The 21,471-nt window shown below is 41.3% G+C and overlaps 1 protein-coding gene across 1 annotated transcript in view; it reads left to right on the top strand.

Moving 5' to 3' along the window:
- The window catches only part of CSMD1 (CUB and Sushi multiple domains 1), a 4,503,734-nt gene that overhangs the window by 995,149 nt on the left and 3,487,114 nt on the right, over positions 1-21,471 (top strand). The window contains exon 5 of the mRNA XM_078647516.1: positions 7,071-7,278. Within this exon, the coding sequence (XP_078503642.1) occupies positions 7,071-7,278 (208 nt within the window). The remainder of the gene's footprint in view (positions 1-7,070; positions 7,279-21,471) is intronic.

Raw genomic sequence — 21,471 nt, 5'->3', positions numbered from 1 at the left:
AATCTACCAGTTAGTAGTTAAGTGGGTTCCCAACCCCTAAGAATGCCGGACCACCCCACTAATTCTGTCCAGAGGTCTCCAACGGCCAATGCCGGCCAATCTGTTGTAGGTCCTTTGGATAAGTTTTTCAATCGCCCCGTCCAGTCAATCGACAAAGAATTATCGCTTGCTGAGAGGCGCGCTGAGCGCAGACTATCAATTGAACTCTTAAAAAACTCTGGGGATAAGCGCTCTGGCCAAATTTACCCTGCTTTAGTAACACCATTGTCCTCACTTGATTTACCTGACTTTTGTAATCTGGGTCATGATGCAAGTAAGAATGGGGCTAATCAGGGTACTGTGGGTGAATTGATCCCCCCCCGTGCAAGCCCCATTGAAACCTCAACCTCCTTAACTGTGGTGTGTGCTCCATTGACCAATTCCAAACCGGGTCTTAAAAGGAAAAGCAACAGTATATCTAGGAAAAGCCTTCCACCTAAACCACCTCATAAACTCAGGAAAGTTAATAAAAGTATGTATCCTAGCAAGGCAGCCACTGTAGTGAGCCGAGGGGGTGAATCTATGCAAGAGGGGGCAACTACACCTTCTGGTAATACAGATCCCAGTCCTTCCACTTCTATTGATACAGGAACGGTAACGGTTGATACACAGCCATGGCTGACTAGCTTGCTCCCTGAAGTGGAACGGATGTTACGGTCTTTATTGCTTCCATTAGAGGAACGCATTACCAAGCTCACCGACCGCCTAGACCACTTCGAGCAGGCTACACTAGACAATTTCTTTTCGACCAAGGCACTAATAAAAACTCAGTCAAGGCAGGATGGCAATAGCAATTGCCAGATTACTGCCCAAGTTCCATTACATGCTAAGGGACAAAGGGAACATCCCAACTCTCCTCAGTCTGTAAAAACCAACAGTGGAGTGGTAAAGAGACCCCCGAAGTCGCTCAACTCGGCACCATCAGGGATTGTTGCAAATGCCCCCATTACTGCAGTACCTGGCCAGTCTGTCGTGCAACAGCCGATGCCTATCACAAATCCTATGGTTATTGCAGTGGGAGGAGGAGTGGAGGGCACCAAAAAGGGTACTGCCACATCACCTGCCCCTCTCATCGGAAACCAGCCATCAACGAACAAATCGTTACCCCGCCCTGCCCCTTCTGTTCCCAGACCGTCCTTACCACCCTTGAAAAAGCCACCCTTCAAGAAACCCCCCATGAACCTAACCCCTGATTCCTTCCACTATGTAGCAGTCCTGATAAATGTTCCACCACTTCCACGGGACAGAGAGAAACTTTCCAGATGCTTAAAAACAAAGCTATGCACTGGTTAAGGGTGAATCGGCCTCTACCTGGGGAAGTTGATGGACTCATACTGGGAGTGAGGCGAATAGACTGGATAGGTTCCACCACTAAAAATCTGGGGGGGGGACTGTATTGTGGTTAATTTTCAAGATCCAAGGGTGGTGGGATGGCTAACGAGACAGGGTTGGTGCACGGGCAAGGGAGGTATTGGCATTGTTGACCTTACATTTTTCTACCCACGCCCCTCTAGTGTTTTAACCTCCTTGATCAATGAGGTCATTGGCCCCGGAAATTCCCCGTGGCCAGGGATAGTAGCTCCATCCTCACAGAACCTTATTCATACTACCACCCCGTTCACTTCTGTTTTGGGCGGGTGGAATGATTTAGGGAGTGGACGGTGACAATCCCTTAATTGTCAGGAAAATAACAGGAGCTCAATAGCCAATAGAGTGGCTGGTATCCCTAACTGCGGAAATTTAAATTTTTCTGTAGAACTCAACCCACTGCTCGCCTCAAGGGAGCATATGGTTTCAGGTGGCACAAGGGAACCAGGGGTAGTGTCGATTCCAACTGAGCCTACGAACGCCTGTCCTTTGGTGGGAGTTATAGACCTGGTGAATACCATCGAGGCCGGTAGCATCCCGACTGTGACGGACCCACTTATCAGGGTTCTCAGTTGGAACGTGGCCGGTCTGGATAGGAAATTGTCTCTGCCTGATTGGAACACCCTGGTGGAGGAACACTCCATATGTCTGTTCCAGGAAACCTGGTGCAGGGAGCCTTCTCATAAGGCGGGATATTCGTCTCACCATATACCAGCAGTACAAACTGAGTGTGGCCGAGGGTAGCTACCGCACTCAATTGCAGGGTGGACGAGCATGATACCCAATGTCCTGACCTTCTTAACATCACACTGAAAAACCCCAAGGGCCAGGTTGTCCTAAATATTTTTAACATCTATGCCCGAGGTGTAAAGGGAGGCAGAGAATCCCCCATTATAGCACGTTTGGAAGCTTTGTTTCGATCCTCGCCACACAAGCATTGCACCCTGGTGGGAGGTGACCTTAATTGCACTTTTGAGCCCCTTGGACTGGAAGTCTTAGAGGACCAAGAGTTTGTTGACAACAGGTGGGGTATACCGGCTCTAGAGCTTAGTCCAATCAAGAAATGGTCGGAAGTGGTGCTCCAGGTCAACTCTATAACATCTGAGTTTGACCTGAGGGCACTCAATGGTAGGACTAATTCTGATAAAAAGGGAGCCCATACCTACAACAGGCCCACGCATTCCTCCAGAATAGATTATCTTCTTCTTGATATCCATTTATGGAGTATTGTTAAGGATATGGTAATTATACCCACCGTAGAAAGTGACCACAATCTTCTTTCACTCACCATGTCCAATAGGTGTTTAGATGATTCAGGCAGCAAAAATCTGTGCTCCTCAGTCCCGGATATGTCAGTAGTCTCGAATTGCGGTCGACGGCTAAAATGGGCCAAGCTGTCACTCTCAACAGAGAAACTACTTTCCATATCGCAGATCCTAGCGGCAGCTGTAGGTAACCTTGACCCTTTGGGGAGTGGGGTGGGGGATGTATCTGCAAGATTTTGTAAATCAACCCTGGCTCTTAGTGATCTTTTAATTGTCCCAGGTAGTACTAACGGGAAGAGACCAGGTTCTCGGGCTAGACAAGGCTGGTTTAACCGTACGTGCAGAGAGGCGAAGACTCTGCTAGTGGACGCAGTTGAATCTAAATCCCAAATAAGGATTAGGGAGGCCAGAAGGTCATATTCATTCTGCCAAAGAGTCGCTAAGGAGGAGTGGGAAGACAACTTCTGGCAGGAACTCCTGACGGCCAGTCGAGGGAGAGATGCCAGAAGGTTTTGGGACTTGGTGGGCAGTAGGAACCGTCCTGATGACACCCTGAGGACGTGTACTATCACAGCCAAGGCATGGTTTGATCACTTTCTGGGTCTCTACTGTGCTATTGAAGGCCCACTCAACGACCAATTTACTCTTCCTTCATATTCTTTGGACAGAGATATGGTTTTTTTTTCCGTCCAAGAAGTTACGAACTTAATTAAAACCCTTACTCCACTAAAAGCAGCAGGTCCGGATGGGTTACCAGGGGATCTCCTCCGTGCATATCCTGGTGACTGGGGGGTGTTGATCTCTGCTCTCCTAAATGCTATCATGGAAGGGTCTGTCCCAGAGTCCTGGAAAGGGGCTGAGGTAGTCCCAATATTCAAAAAGGGAAATCGCGATCTACCGGGAAATTATAGGCCTATAAGCCTGATTGACTCGACCCAGAAGGTGGCGGGTAAAGCAATTTTGGGTAGGATCCTCTCTTGGGTGGATGAAAACAATATATTATCCGAGATGCAGGCCGGGTTCCGCACAGGCACAGGAACAATCGAACAAGTCTTTAGACTCCTGTTACTGTATTGGAAGGTGGTGGTGCTGGGCAAGGGCAGTCTTTATTTGGCCTTTATAGACCTGAAGACTGCCTTTGACCTTGTTCCCAGGGAGGAACTTTGGAGGGTGCTGTACGGCCTTGGGATGCCCCCATACATCGTGGACCTCCTAATGAAATTGCATAAAGCTAATTATGCCCAGGTCAGATGGGGCTTGAATGGGGAGAAGACTGACAAGATCCAGGTAGAGAGGGGTGTACGGCAGGGCTGCGTCCTAGCACCCACCCTCTTCTCGCTTTACGTGAATGGGGTGGTAGACTATTTGCTCGAAGAACCAGCTGACGCCCCTACACTCTGTAATGTTAAGATCCCAACTTTGTTGTTTGCTGACAACACCCTTCTCATCTCGAAAACTCCCCAGGGCCTTCAAAAACTCCTGAACCGGTTTCAGGATTTTTGTGTAATGAGAGGTCTCGTCATAAATGTACAAAAAACTAAATATTTAGTCATGCATCCCCCTAGAAAACTGGGTTGCCCCCCCATTCTGAATTCTATCCCCCTTGAAAAAGTTGCAGAATTCGACTACTTGGGAATTCGGTTGAGCGACAGTATGAGTTGGGTACCCCATACTACTAAAATGACATTGGTTCACAAAAGGGTGGGGGGAGCCTTGCTAAAGGAGTACAACACATCATCGAAACATTGTGTATCACCAATCATTGATATATACAAGGCTAGAGCGGTACCGGCATCGCTCTACGGAGCAGAGTTATGGGGTCTGGGCAGCATGGAGTCTCTGTCTAAAGCGGAGAACAAATTCATCAAAGATCTAATGGCAGTCCCGATGAGCACCCCGACTGTCCCGATGCTTATGGATGCGGGCTGTAAACCAATTAAAGACCTGGCCCGCGTCCGGCCTCTCCTATTGTGGGCCCGACTGTGGAGGGTCCCGGAACTAAAATCCTATGCAGACGGGCTGGCAGAGGTAATGCATTCGGTCGGCTGGCAAAAGATTAAGTGGCTCAGGGACATCAAACACCTGCTCGGGGAACTAGGTCTGGGTTCCTGCTGGCTTACTCATTCAGCTCCCCCAAAGGAGGCCCTGAAAAAAATATACTGGGGTTGGGTGTCCTCAAAACTTATGAGCAATAAACACCACTGCAATTCCACCGCAGCATATTTGAGGATTAAAGATGTTACTGCCCTTGAACCCTTTTTGGATATTATCACCATTCCAATGGACCGGGCCCTGTACATCAAGTTCAGATTAGGAACCTTACCCCTAGCCGACCTCCTTTCCAGATGGAATTCGAATAAGCAGGTATCACGCTTCTGTGCCCTTTGTTCTGACTGTTGCGAAACAGTGGCGCATTTTCTCCTTGACTGTCCAGACTATGCGCGCCCAAGATCTTTTTGGCTTAAACCGCTTTGTAACGAGATGGGTATCCGCCAGCATTCTGTGGCTCTACGCATTTTACTGACTAATACTGCCCCCCCTATTGTTTGTGCTGTGTCTACATTTTTAAAATTGGCCTGGTTGATACGTCTTAAAAGACTGTCTTTATCGAGTTAATGCTCTTTTTATAAATAACTTATTTATTCTGTTTTTACCATTTTGATGTTATCATGTACAGTCTACGATATTCTGATGTGTTGTTTTATATATTTCTGTGAAATGCTTTTATGATATATGCATATCGAATAAAGCTATCAATCAATGATTATTGCACCTTGCACCCTGCTCTGTATTCTCTGCATTGTGTCTGTAGACTTACAAATGTAGACAAGGTAGGCATGCCTTCTATTACTGAGCAGCAACACTTCAACTTCTCTTCCATTGGACCATCGGTGAATGGCCCACTAACTGATTTTCAGAAAAGCTCTTAAAACCTCGATATTTAAACTGTAAGGTGTCAGGTGCAAATCTAATCATTCAAAAACAAATACATAAACACATGCTAGTACGTCATTGATACAAAATCCTAGTCAGAGACTCATTCTCTAGATAGTTCAATGCTTTTTACATGACTGTGTGTTATTTTTACAGTTGTATCCTCAGGATACAGCTATTAGAAGCCTTGTACATGTCATGGAGAGGATTTTACCCATATTCTATCTGACTAATGTGAGGCTAGAAAATAGAAAGCTCTGCCCTGTCCTGTAAAAATGTACATCTACTATTCCATGTTCAGTATTTATGATCTAGACTAGAGCTCAAGTAAATAAATGCTAATGCACTAAAGTGTAAGACTCTAGTTGCTGGAAAATTAGCTCTGAGCTTAGGAGTTCTTCCTTCATCACCACCCTAAAACCAATACTAAACCCTCAGCTACCTGGCTGCTCATTGCCTCATTATCTTGATGATAAGATAATGCAGTGACGGTGGCATTAGGCTGTCATAGTACTTAATGTACAAAGTCACAAAATTGTTTTTTAACTCATGAGAAATATTAACATCAAATGCTGACAAAATACTCACATTTGGCATGAGTTATCACATCAGAGCAAATCAAATCAAGCAACCAACTTGCTGGACAAGATAGCAAGCTACCAATATGAACCCTGAGCTTATGTAAATGCCGGAGTTCCAACATCTTTGGTTTCGGATACAGAGAAGTACACCACCAATTTGGCTCATCTATCATTGTGCAATTTAGTGCTGAAATAAACTGTTTGATGGGATCATCTTTCACCTAGCTACAAGGAAGGTCATATAGATATCCAGTTCCAACACTATCATCAACAACCACCACCCACACAAAATTGGGCAGGACCTAAGGGACATCAGCGCATTACAAAATAAATCCACATGAAAGAAGAAAGTGAATGGCACACTTGTTTCTACAAACACTACATGTTTTTATTACTAGTTCTCAAAGCTACCGTTGTTTGCAAGGTTATGCCTGTATTGGGTGTGGGCTCAACAGCTTAGTATATGTATGCAACAAAGTGATATTCTTGGGCTCAGTGATACACTAGCACAGCCCCTAAGCTACATGGTGTTACTTTTTGTTTGTATCATGCTCTCTGTCGCTGTTGTAGAAAATGCATCCTCTCAAGCCTTTCCAGGCAACTTATGTGTTTTACAAGAGGGGGCTACTGTCCGGCAGCACATTATCTAACCAAGACACTTGAGCTTCCACCAATATCGGGGTAACTTTTTGGCATGGACACTGCAAAGGATTTCAGTTGTTGTCAAGAGGCTGTATATTATTAAATGCATCAGTTACTGTGTGCGCACCTCTGCATATCATTTGGCACAAATGACCACACCAAACACAGTTGATTGCTTTTTAGTATTAATATAAATTATGACAAATGATAGATTACAAATATTTTCTATCTCTTGCTGTAGCTGAAGGGGCTTGTGGAGGAACTTTACGTGGCACAAGTGGCACCATTTCAAGCCCCCACTTCCCTTCCGAGTACGAGAATAATGCTGACTGTACATGGACTATCCTTGCTGAGCCTGGTGATACTATTGCCCTTGTTTTCACCGACTTCCAGTTGGAAGAAGGATATGATTTCTTGGAAATCAGTGGAACTGAAGCACCATCCATATGGTAAGTACAGAAAAAGCAAAGCATACAGTTTGGCATTTACATTTATCAAATGTCACAGTATTTTTAAATGTTTAAAATGCATTCTTTATTTGATGCTTCGTGTTTTGACATTATTAGCGGACTTCATTTTATCTTTAGTAATCTTGAAATATGTGTAGAGGAAGTGAAAAGGCAAATGTTAGACTCTCACTGTCTCACTCGTCGTTTCAGGGAAGGAACAGGGTTAACATATGTACTTATTCACTGCAGTGAAGGAACGTAAGCAAAATAAATAAGTCAGCTACCATAGGGAGGTCTTAGGAGTCTTTGGAATGTGATATATTTGATCACAAATGTCAAATCCAGCAACAGTCTACAGTGCCTCCTTTCAGTTAGTCGACCAAGCTATCTTATTCCTCACCTTCTAAGACAGCCATGTCATTAAGTTCTTGCGTACTAAAAATATTGTGTTCTTACAGTGAAAGTTATAAAGATCATTATGTCATTGAGCATATCACAATGACGCAAGTTTATCTTTTAGTGTAATTCATGTCATGCATGAAAAGGTTAATTATTCTCAGTACTGCGACCATGATAACAAAAGGTCAATTGTTCTTTGTATGTAGGTTATTTGTATGGTAACAGTGCCAATGAGTCTTCTCATGTTGGCCTTTTTAACACTATGTAAGTTACAGATAAAGGTCATGAGAATTTCCTTCATGTCTTGGAACATATTCAGGAACACATACAAAATCGTGTTTGCCTTTCAGCTTTATATTGTCTACTTTCATTTTGCAAAGGAAGGATTATTGTTTGACAATGGTAGAAATTGGTTAATGATTTTCTAGAACTGAACCTGCCAGCAAATACTAAAACACCTTCATGTTTAGGAATGATTTATTTGTGCTTAAGGGAAGGTGTTTTGTGCCAGTTGGAGCAGATTTACATTGTGAAACGATCCAGAATTCAGAATTTGGAATATAAATAGCTGATGTCTTCAATGTTGCTGTCTTTTAAGAGGTCATAATGGAATGTTAGTAGATGGGAGTGATGATGCATAATTGCAAAGTATCAGTAAATTCTGGATATACCGAATGTATTCATGATAACAGGTAACGACAGCAATCTATATGTGTCATTTCTGGACTAAAGATAGATCTCATTTACTCTAGATTTGTCTCTTGAATGAGGAAAATTGAAAGTATCCTTCTTATCACATATCTTCTTTGGATAGTTTCTGATATAAACCACTAATTTGTGGTAAATTAGATGCATGCCTTTCTAGAAGTTTCTTCAAGAAGGATTTTACATATAACTAGATACTTAAGAGTTCACTGGGTTCATTGTTGTGTGCCATTATAAGGAAGGCGGGTACGTATATATTAGTTTGTGGTAAAACCTTAGAGGTAAAGGAGTATTTGTATTAAGGAAATGTTGATTATGTTAAACATAAGTAACATCTGTTTCTGTGTATAAACTTCATTTGGTTTAGTTGTTGCTAAGAAATGTGATCCACAACAGCCTGAGAAGTATGTGCTGAGAGTACGGAATGAGTAAAATGCTACAGTAAAGGCTGTATGTCCAGGTAAAGGCTTTTGGGAAGATTTTTGGTGGAACAGCATTATTGCTGTTCTCTGTATGTTGAAAATCATATGCTCTGCAACTGAATCAATGATCTTTAAGTAGAGTTGAGTCTCGTTGCTGCCAAAGATGTATCTTTTATATTCTCAAACATATGGGTATAAATGATTGAAAGAAATTTCGAAATAGGTAGAAAATTATATTTTGTATGTTCAGATCTAACAATGCATTGAAGATTTATAAAAATGATTTTTATGTAAAAAAAAAAGTGTTTTCATTCTTTTGTACTTCCTGTGGAATAAGAAAAAAAGGTTTGCTGTTTTTGTTTAAAAGAACTGTTTTTGCCTGGTAGGTGGGAATGGTACAAACGTATTTTTAGATACACTGGAATACATTTAGGATTCATGACATTTAATGAAGTATTGGTGTATTTGAGCCACCTGCTTGAATTGGAATGTGTACAATGTGAAAAGTATTGTTGTATTATGGGATAAGAATCTCAGTGCTAAGTACCTTTAAAATTCCAGGCTGTTGCTTAAGATTGTTTTTTGATTAGTCAACAGGATGTCAACTTCGACAAGTCAGTTTTCACTGTGTTTATACATAGGCTAAGACAGCCATAAGTATTTTCCTTGTTGAAACGACTTGGAGGAGAGTAGCTGCCATCTCCTTTGTACCTACATAGAGAATATCACATTATTCTGAGCTCAACCTTGATTATTGGCATCTCACCTTATATGGCACTCAGCAAAACATGTGTATTCTTCTTGGGGACATATCCTGGTGAATGTTATGCTAATAACCCTATCTGATAGAGTACTTGAAGACAAGTAAGAAACAGTAATTTAGTATAGTTTTTACTGGAGGTAAGCCCTGTCAAATAATAGTGCGTACATAAATGTAATGACAGAGAATCAACATAAACTTGGTAATGTGATTTGGAAACATTTTAAGTGTTTTATGAGGATTGTAGGGAACTGTGCATATTCTCTTTGGTTGTATGAAAGATCAAGGATGTTTCGCAAAAATTCTGGATAGGGCATACAAATGTGTATAAAAGTACAAAAAAGTATAACATGATGGCCCTTGGCAGCTACGTCAGTAATTACTTGTCACCAAAGATATTAGGGAAGCTCTGGAGGATGATTGAACTTGGTTATGATATGTTACTTTATACAAATATACCTGACGCAGGTAAGGTGTGGCATCATGGAATGCTAGATAAAATTGGTAGCTCGCCCAAGGGCTGAAACCTGGACTGACTACCATCTAAAGGTAATCCCTACAGCAAAGTGATAGTTACCTCTAGCCTATAGAATGTAGCAATTAGTATAAATACTCAAACATCAAAACATTTCCCTCTGCCCTATCTACAAAGCAGCCAACTTGTAGACAGATGTTATCAGGCACTCTGTCTTCATTCAACAGACATACTTAATAAAATGTAAAGTAGAGGTATATCCGCAGATCATGAAAGAAACAGTTATGGTCTTCCTCTTTAAAAGGTATGGTAGTTGCAAGTATTACCACTCATAGAGTATGCATCAGAATTGTATGGAAAGCTACTGAAAGATAGCAGTATATTAGCTCTAGTGATACCAGCATTTGGGGCTTGAGTAATCACTTTTAACAGTTGCTCTATGTTAATTTTATGACATGTAAATGATTAAAACATAAGACACAATGGTCAGTCATACAATCCATAGGCAGCAGTAGATCATGTAATAGTATCAGGAAGTCAAAGATGTCAGCCAAATGCGCTTATTCATCTGTGAAATACGGGAAACATCCATTGCAACGCAGTCATTACAACAATCTGCCTTTACAATGCAACGGTTACAACACAATTGCCTTTACATTGCCAGCCATTACAATGCATGCCATTACAATGCATGTCAATACTATGCATGCCCTTACAAAGCATGCCATTATAATGCATTATAAGGTAAGTAATGGAGATTTTTTCAGTATTAGGTTGGGTATGGGTTTTGGGGTACATGGGAATAGTAACTTTTACCCCTACACTATCCAACATTTACCCTACTGTTGCACTCACAGCAGTGGGAATAGTATTTTTATACCCCTAGACTATCCAACACTTAACCTACTGTTGCCCTAAAAGTATTATGCGTTGTAATGGAATACGTTGTAATGGTAGTTTTAAAAAATACATTGGAAAAATAAACGTAAAATCTTGCAATGTAATGGTAGTTGTGATGTAAAGACTGCGTTGAAGAAGCATGCAGTGCAATTGCATGTGTTGTAACGTCATATATTCATGTAATACAGGATAACAAGAAGGCATACTTTCAAGTTGGGTAAACAAGTCAGCTAATAATCCTGTTTCTGTTAAAAAGGGGAAATGTGAGCCCTGCATCAGATTTGCGATTCTCCTATTAAAACTTGTAAACTTGCAGATTTATAGAGCGCGAATTGTTGCCCGGAGGCGTCCAAGCGCTAAGATAGCTACGAACCCACTGAAGCAAAGGAGGGGGACAAGTAATTAGTAAGGGGATGTGAACAGAAAAGTCTTTAATTGCTTGCGAAACACCGTGAGGTTAGGGTTAGCTCTGAGATGGAGTGGAAGAGTGTTCCAAGTCTTGGACGCGTTATATGCGAACGTCCTTCCACCAGATCTGGATCTTTTTATTCTTGGCACCACTGCCGAGAAGGTCTGGCTGGAACAAAGACTTCGGTTTGGGGTGTAATGGGTGACCAGATCACGGGTGATACTGGGGCCCATGTTCCAGAAGGCTTGATGGGCTATACATAATGCCTTGAACAAAACTCTCTGCCGAATTGGTAGCCAATGAAGGCTAGTCAGTCCGGTCCTCACTGAGTGACTACGGGGGATGTTGAGCAGTAGACGCGCTGCGCAGTTCTGTACAATCTGCAGCCTGCGTAGGGTGTATTCTGGGGCGCCGAGGTAGAGTACATTATTAAAATCAAGGCGTGATTGTATGAGACCTTGAATGGCTACCTGTTTGGCTTCCATGGGAAGGAGGGGAAATATTTTATTTAGCACCCTCATGATACCAAAACAGGTAGCTGAAAGTTTTGTGGCCTGCACGTTGAAGGATAGCGATCTATCCAGCCACACTCCAAGGCTCTTGATGTTATCTTTGGGGTGTGGGGGGGGGCTAGACAGGTAGGCCACAGAGAGGGAGGGAGGGCCAGATCTGAAGGGCCTAAGAGCATCAGCTCTGTTTTGTCCCCGTTCAACTTCAGAGATTACCATGACTAGAGAATCAGGATTTCATTAAAGACACAGAGGCTCACATTATGCATGATCTTTTAATGCAGTCTTTAAGCAGCCGCCTACATCATAGTTAAAAGGTTCCATAAAAGAACATTCAGAATAAATAAAGGGCATGAGCCTACATGAATCTGCCTCTTTTGAAGTGGCAATACAGAGAAGTCCCTAAAATACAATAACCTTCGAAATATTCAAACAACTTCAGAAGAACTTCAGGTGAAAATATCCAAAGACGGCAAAACTGTAGAAGGATCCAATCATCTCGAAATTAGGAAGGATTATCTGAAAAGGAGAGAAAGACATACAGTTTGAGCAAACTCAACCAAATTAATAAGACAATAAAATTTGTATCAGAATAAATATAAATCGATATGCTAGAACTGTAGCAGGATAGTAAAAAAGTAATACAGATTATTGAGCCAAAGCTGTAAACATAATAAGGAAATACAAAGGAACATATCCAGGGGAGGGATGTGTGGGATAATGTGAGCCTCCGTGTCTTTAATGAAATCCAGATTCTCTAGTCATGGTAATAGGAGAATCGCAATTTCATTACAAGAACGGAGGCTACATTATGCATGTTGGTAGCTTTGTAAGACTACATCAGACATATGTTCAATAGGCTTACAGTAATGTTGAGCAAAGGTGCTAGCATTCCACCAATCAGCAGCTTTAAGAATATCATCCAACTTACCACCATACCAGAGGGACTTGCTGGCCATAGCCCCTCTAAGAGAGTGAGCCTGATATGTACGTAAATCAAGGCCAGCTAAGCTCATAGCGCTTTTAACCCATCTAGCAATAATGGAAGTAGAAGAAATAGCTTTATGTGGTCTAACAAAGGAAATGAGTAACTTACATCAGGGGGTCGAAGAAGAGACATTCTGTGATCGTACTCTGTTAAATAATCAACCACACAAAGTTTAGGGCAGGAGTGAAAGCGAGGATTGAAAATTGAATCGGACATTGTTTTAGTTCTCTACATTTCAAATTTCACACCAAACATGTTATAGGACCTATTAGAAATCTCTAAAGCTTTGATGTTGGAGACTCTTCGACAGGAAATAAGACATAAAAGAGTAGCAAGTTTGATTGAGAGGAATTTTCTGTTAAGGAAAATGTTATCAGGCCAACTAGTGAAAAGGCCTAAAATTAATTTAACATCCCAAAGAGAATCATACTTAGGTATAAGGGGTCTTCTTAGGCTAATGCTCTTCATAACTCTACAAATAATAAAAATTTTACCTACCGTTTTACCATTAACAAGAGTATGACCAGCAGATACAGCTGATCTATAGCAATTGATGGTTCTATAGCTAACACCCCTATCAAATTGTTCACAGAGGAAATTAACTATGTCAACAATGGGTGCTTTAAGGGAATCCAGGTTCCTTTCCACGCACCAACAAACCCAGGTTCTCCAAATGTTGTTGTATCTGTAGTGGGTGCCAGGAGACCATGACCCTGAGAGGATAGCTGAAGCTGTAGACGAAAGTCCTGAGATCTCGTTTGATCTCCTGACACTCTCCAAGCAAGAAGCCTCAAACTCCCTGTCTGGATCAGAGGGTGAATTCCGCCATCTACGTCTGTTAGGAGATGATCCATGAAAGGAACTAGGAAGGGGGTGTCGTAAGCCAGTTCCAGAGCCGTTGGCAACCAAGCCTGAAAAGGCCAGTAGGGAGTTACTAGAACAAGGGAGCATTGTTCGATTCTCACTTTCTGTAAAAACCCTTTGGATCATTGCAAAGGGGGGAAAGGCATAGGCTCTCTGGTCTTTCCAGGATTGGAGAAAGTGGTTCACAGCTAGAGCTCCGGGATCGGGCATCCAGTTGAAGTATTTTTTCAGTTGAAATGTTAGTCTGCTTGCGAAAAGATCTATTTCCACGGGTCCCCAAACCTTGTTGAGACAGTTGAAAATGGAAACGTTGAGGTTCCAATCGTTGTGGTCTAGAAGAAATCTGGAGTTCCAAGCCACCGAGATTTTGGTCTTACCTGGAAGGTATTCTGCTTTCAGAGCGATTTTGTGTTCTAGACAGATCATTCAGAGTTTTTCGGCCAGATTTGAAAGGTCCGCAGACTTTGCTCCGCCTAGACGATTAATAAAGGCCACTGCAGAAATGTTGTCCATCTTTAAGACGACTGACCTTCCTTGGAGAGAGTGTTTGAAACTCATCAAAGCGCAAAGACCAGATGTGAGTTCCAAGTCAATTGTGTGTTGAGAGGATTCTTCCAGAGACCAGACTTTACTGGTGTTCTGATCGAGAAGACAAGCTCCCCAGCCATGCAGGCTGGCACCTGACTCTGAAACGAATTCAGGTTTCGAACCAAATATCGTTTTTCCGTTCCAAGCTTCCAGGTTTTCTAGCCACCAATTCAGTTCCAACTTGGCATCTAGGTCTAGAGAGATGTGATCTTCGTACCAAAGACCAGATCTTAGGGCTCTGGCTTTCACTCTTTGGAGGGCTTGATAATTCAGAGGCCCGGGAAATATTGCTTGGATAGAGGAGGAGAGAAGACCGAGAAGTCTGGCCAGTTCTCTGAGTGGAAAGTGTTCTTGTTTCAAGACACGACCAATTTCTTTCTTGATTTTAGTAATCTTCTTGGAAGGAAGAAGGAGGAGACATTTAGATGTGTCCACAGTGAAACCCAAAAATTCCATTGACCTGGAAGGAGTCAAGATCCATTTTTTCTTTGTTGATGATGAACCCTAGATTTTCGAGAGGGTTCATAACTGTTTTTAGATCTTGAGAAATTTGGGAAACTTCTTGAGACATAATTAGAATGTCATCTAGATAGATGATCAAACGGATTCCCCTTTTTTCTTAGAAAAGAGGCGATTGGTCTCATAACCTTGGTAAAACACCAAGGGGCTGAAGAAAGTCCGAATGGGAGGGCTTTGAACTGGTACAATCGATCTTTCCAAAGGAATTGGAGAAAGGGTTGATGAATTTCGGCCATAGGAATGGTGAAATAGGCATCCTTTAGGTCTAGCTTTACTAGCCAGTCTCCTTCCAAGAGAAGATCTCTTAAGAGATTAATCCCTTCCATTTTGAAGTGCCTGTACACCAAAAATTTGATAAGATGTCTTAAGTTTATGACGAGTCACCAACCTTTGTCTTTTTTCTCTACTAGGAAGAAGGTGCTTATAAGTTCTTCCAGAGAGACTTCTATGATCACACCTTTATTGAGCATGAAGGAGATCTCCTCTTCTATTATTGTTTGCTGTTCTGAGGGGATTGAAAAAATCTTTGGAAAAGAGGACTGAGTAGGAGTTTCTGTAAAGTCTACTTTGAAACCCTTGACGGTGTTCAAGACCCAAGGATCCTGCGTGATCATCATCCAGTACTAAAAAAAGAATTTGAGTCTCACTCCCACCTCTGCGGGGAAAGAAAGAGGTGAGGGAGGAGCAAGAATACTCACTTGGTGTGATGTCGGTGGAGGACTGACCGTGAGATCTAAATCCTCTTGAACGCATGCCTCGTCCTCTCTAGGGATAGAACTGCGAGTTGTTGGATTGCTGAAAGCCTCTTCCGAAATCCTCGCCAAACAGTAAGTCTTTAGGATTCTGGGAGGTCTCCTCGTCAGCCATGTCAGAGAGTTTAGGGTTTATTTTGGTTAAGACAACTCTACGTCTTTCTGCATTTAAGCTAGTATTCGCATTTCCAAGGAGAATTAAGGCCCTCTGGCTCCAGCCTCTGATTAAGTTAGTATTAAGGGGAGTGCCATTATTATGGCTCTCCTCAGCTGCGTCGATAAATCCAGCCAATGGCCCTAGGACATCTAGAACAAGGTCCTGACATCCTTTAAGGGATCTCTCTATGTCTCTGCGTGGATCTCGGCTAAGCTTGAAAAGATATTTTATCAATTCTGGATCTAAATTAGGAGTTTGGCATGCTTTGTCATCAATTGTGGGTCTGGAGCACTCAGCTCTGAGGATATTACGAGTATTACGCTCTAATTGGTACCTCACCATTTATTGGTTAACTTAGCCACGTGGTCCTGAGGCCACCATTCGGAACTTCTAGGATGTTTAAGTTTCAGGGGAGAGAACATTTCTTCTCCTAAAGGGTCAAGAATGGTATCCTTAGAGGAAAAGGATGGTTCGGGGGTTAAAAAGGTATTCATCATAGTCCTCATCCAAATCAAGGATGTATTAGTCGGGGGTATCTGACAAATTATCATCCCTGAAATCATTCTCTCCCATATGGTCATGAGCACTTAAATTTTTTGAGCCGCTGAGGACACCCATTTATTGTGTGCCCCGAGGGATGCCTTGATAAGTTGTGCCGCGATGGACACCTACAGGTTTCGAGGTGCGAGGACCTCCAATTGTATTTGAGGTGCTAAGACCTCCCAGATTTTGTGAGGTGCTACGACCTCCCATAGTGCTCCTAGGGGTGAAATGTTCAAGGTTTCAAACATGCAGGATTGCATTTCGTTATGTAAAAGTTTTTTAAAACTCTAATTTTCTATATTGGCAGTAGGGGCAGAAGCACTCTCAGAGTCTGAGTCAGACATGGCTGGTATAAATGTTACTATAATGAATAACAGGAACAAAGAAGGCTGTATTCAAATATGAGGTTAGAGACTCAATAGGGCACTGTCATGAAACTGGTTGTTTGTCTTTTCTTAATATTATTATCAGTATCAGAAAAATTGCCATTTTTCTTTCTTTAATATTAAAATTAGGATAATAAATATAATTTCAATAAATCAATTTAAAAGGAAGGGAATAGCGCTTGCTTGTCGAGGCAGGAGGCAACAGCTGATTGCGAAGACCGAGGAACAGACTCGATATTGCTCGCGATCAGCTGAGCTCCTCATTGCCATAGTAACAAGCGTCTCACGAAAGGCAGAGGAGACGCTTGTTCCGAATAGGGGAAGAAAGGACCTTGGCAACGCGAGTGCGCGACGTCGCGGTTGCCAAGGTTCACTCCTTTAAGCTCAAGCGCCACACACCGTGCTCAAGGAGCAGTGTGTAGCGCGAGCAAATGGGGTAATCAAACTTCGTTTTTGGGAGTTTCCAAGGAAGAACAACAATAGAAATTGCGCGCAAAGCAGGCAGAGGAAAGGAGGAATACATGGGAAGTGGTAGAAAATGTGGAAAACTGTAAGATTGAGGAGGATCATAAAATAACTTTCAAAATGGGCAATACTTACATTGACTGAAAGAGAAAAACCGTTAAGAAAAAAACATAATACATATGATAAACACTGTCAACAATCATAAAATTAGGCATAATAATGTAGGCCATAGGGAAGAAGGCAAGGAGATTTCCATAAATTGGAAATCGGTGAGGAGGCAGGGTGGGAGGAAAGGGGTGAAGTAGCCCAAAACCTTCAAATGTTGTTGAGAATAAAAAGATAATGAAAGAAAAAGAAGACTACTTATCTGCTCAGAGCCGCATTTGAAAGAGTCAGATTCATGTTGGCTCATGCCCTTTATTTATTCTGAATGTTCTTTTATGGAACCTTTTAATTATGATGTATGCGGCTGCTTAGAGACTGCATTAAAAGATCTTGCGTAAGGTAGCCTCCGTTCTTGTAATGAAATTACAGGCCCAGTCTCTCAAATGGGACCTCTTCAGAAAGATGCCTACTGCTCCAGTAATAACCAAAAATCGGGCTGTGACGATGTATGATCTTCATAGATCATTCCATGGTTGTGACTTTGAGTGCATAACTCATTTCCGATGACTGTGCTCCTAGAGCTCATAAGTGCTAATGATTTGCTTCGGACCACTGGACTTGCTTGTATACAGCACGTGATTTGGGTCACTTTTTATTGCTGGAGGGTAATTTTTTATCTCCCTTTTCATTGTAAAAAATGCCTACTAAATTATCTGTGTTAAAACTATGCAATTTCTATCTACCTTCACCCAGCTTATAGTACTGCTCTGAGGAGGATGGCTTTTATCTTTCTCTTTCAGAAAAGAATCGGATTACTGTGACATGCTCTGCCTTTATACTTCTCCCTGTGGGACATCAGGCTGCCTCTCTCACTTTTAAATGAGTTATTACCAAATTAGGATTTGCTTTTAAAAGGATAGCCTAAAACGGTCTAATTTCCTAACATACTGTCTTTAAAGTTTCTGCCTGTAAATTATAGCTAGATCTTTCAAAACAGAGGGCTTAAGCTTTTACTCCTCTATACATTAACCATGTATACTTCAATTTTGTTAGCTGACATTTCTGAAAAACCTTGGTTAGGTAAGGACAATAATCCTAATTCAAACGTGGGAAAAATGATCATACTGCAAATAGCTGACTAGAATGTGGCCATGTGGATTTTAACGGTTAGTTCATGGCAGCTCTGTATCCTGCAAGCCAGTGGAAATGTTCAGATTGGCAGAATGACCAATCCATCCATTCCCTCTTTTAAGCAATGTTCAATACCTCCAGAGCTATGAGCAGTGGCCAAAGGATCATATGTTTTCTTAACTTTAGATTTTCTTCAATGTCCACTTTTCAATGGCTCTAGTTGCAACACTGGTGAGCTGAATATGTTTGGCCCTCCTACTAGCAACGATATATTTGGAAACTGTCAGTGTCCACTCATCCCATTGGTTTACAAAGTTTTTATTGGGCGGCAGTTTACAAGATATCTCTGAGCTAGCAGATTGGTTTTAATGATTGCACCTACAAGTCTTTCTATTTTATACTCACGGATATTTTTGCTGAGAATGCTCCTGCAAAGCATTAAACTTTCATAAAGGCCTTTACGATTTTATGTAAGATGTACATTTCCCGTACCACGAGTAGAAAATCATAATTCTGAAAAAGACAGAGGGTAATATTCTCCACGTCCTGGATGAAACTCCCAATTCCTATATTTTCTTGTTACCGAGGCTGATCTTGGATAGAATGTAGTGGTTGATTTCTTGTTCAGCAATTGTGTTATCTGTTGAGCACTTTTTACTGTGAAAAAGAAAGAGTATGTTTGCCAGCTAGCACTTTCTGTATGCAGTTACATTTATGATGTTAATCCTTATAAAAAGTGAGTTATCTTATAAATGAGTTAGCATTAAAGATATTAGCATAACATTGACTCCCTGTGTTTCTTAAAATATGATTTAATTCCCTCAAAAGCAAATATTTACATTGCATTTTAACAGTGCTGCTTCGAAAAGAGGAAGTATGAAGCAAAATATGTTCGTGTTGAAAAATAACGAATCAAATTGTGGCGTATGGATTAGGTCTTCCAATATTGACGGTACATAAACTATTTCTTCAAGATACTGCTTTTCACGTATTCAACCTGTGGTTGATCCCTGCATCTAATGAATGTACTCAATCCATTTGACTTCTACAACGTTATGTGGATTTTCTAGTGAATATGGCCATGCGCAAGATCTAAGACCCTTGCTTGTGTTAAATAAACATCATTGCGCAGTTTTGATCGATTACCATTTTGGGCTTATTCTGCTAATATAATTATCTCTACTGGTGTGGTCTATTGCTAAGGACAATTTATTATTAAGTTTTCTTTAAAATTATAGGCTCTTCAGATTTGTTTGCCCAACAAAAATCTTAGCATTTGAAGAATGTTTTTGTCATAGACTTAGGACTCTGTATATAGGGCTTTGCTCTAAATTGCTGCTCGAACAGGAAAACATTTTAAAGTTTCTTGCCACACATTCTAAATATGCATTTCATTTGATTTCCGATTAATTGTATTTTTGTAGGCTTATGATAGGTATGTCTAATCTAAGGATATTTCAGGTATTCAGAGGACACTTTGTTAAGTATCTTACCCCCAGATTCATCAAGAACACATTTTGCTATTCCTTAATAGCGAAAAACACAGATTCGCTATTAAGGAATAGCAAAATGCTATGCTTCAAGAAATCACTACAAGATTAGCGATTTCTAATAATTCCTTAATTGCAACTCGCAAATTGCCTAGAGGCCCATAGGAATGAATGGGAAGACAATGTCAATTTGCTAATCGCAATTAGCGATTCGCAAATTGAGATTGCGATTTCAAGGGTGCAACGGTGTCCAAAAGACACCCTGTTGCACCCCTGAAATTGATGTGTGCACATACGTTGCGCACACACATGCCCTTAGGGCATGTGTGTGCGCAACATGAAACTTTGAAAAATGCACTTTAGTGAATTTTTCAAAGTTTTTGTAAATTACTACGAAGATGTACTTCATGGTAATTTGCGTGCCCTAATAGCGAATTCGCTATTTTTTTCACTTTCATGCATTGCATTTAAGGAATCTCAGTTTGAGATTCCTTAAATGCAAAGAATCGCAATTTAGCGAATTCTTAATTAGCGATTTTTGCATTTGGGATGATATGCAGGGTTCCCTCTGGAGTGAAGGAAGAAGGAAAATACACTCAAATCCAACAGGGATCATTCACAATGGTGGAATGAAATGGACAGTTGCACAACGAAAGGGGCATAGGACTAACAAAGACAACTATAATCATGTTTTGTATACTGAAGATTTATTTCAGGAAGAAACAAGTGATGGAAGGCTTGAGTTAATCTTAGCTACTGGAAATAGCTCATGTATGTATTCCAGTCTATAGTTTTTCCCCCATTATTCAACGCTGAACATGCATAGTGATTCACCCCCTGGTTCTGCTTTAACAGATGAGCTTAGCCTCAACTGGCAAGGTCAGACTCCTCCAAATAGGAACACAAGAAATCTTTGATTGGGTTCCATCTATTTGGACGCATTCAGTGATGTATAGATTAGGTTCTGTGTCCCCTGTGAGCATGGAACTCATGCCTGGGCATATCTAATGCCCTCAAAGCATATACTGCAACAACAGCAAGGTCAAGGAAGGAATATTTGAAATAATCTCAGTCAATGGTGAATGCACATGGATGCATTTCAGTCCAGCATTTGCTCAGCTCTATGCCATTCTAGACAGCTTAAGACCTGTGGCACAGTGAGGACAGTACCCAGGTCTAGACCTACCAATCGAACTCAGGACATCTATTGTAACAAACATCAAGGTGATGGAAGGAGTGCTTGAATTAATCATAGCCACTGATAATCACGCGGGCCACATTCCAACCAATGATTTTCAACCACTGTGACATTCTAGACAGAGAACTGTCAGATGACACTTAGTCTTGGTCCTGTTCCAATAGGAACAGCCCAGCCTAAACTGCCAGGTGAAGGCTCCTCCTGACAGGAAGAGCTGTTTGACAAAAATAGACCCTAAAATGTTTGCGGTGCAATAATTTCATGGTCAAAACATCGACCACAAAAATATTGAATGTACATACATATGTATAGCACAAAATGATTTATTACTTAAATATCCTGGTCCAAAATATTAACTTTAAAATAGTAAGTATTTTGTTTTAAATATATTTACCATTATTAAAATTTAACAAAAACATTACATTATT

The sequence above is a fragment of the Lissotriton helveticus genome, chromosome 6, assembly GCF_964261635.1.
Source record: "Lissotriton helveticus chromosome 6, aLisHel1.1, whole genome shotgun sequence".
Taxonomy (NCBI): Eukaryota; Metazoa; Chordata; class Amphibia; order Caudata; family Salamandridae; genus Lissotriton; species Lissotriton helveticus.
Note: the sequence above shows the minus strand (reverse complement) of the source record. Positions and strands in the feature narration are given on the sequence as shown.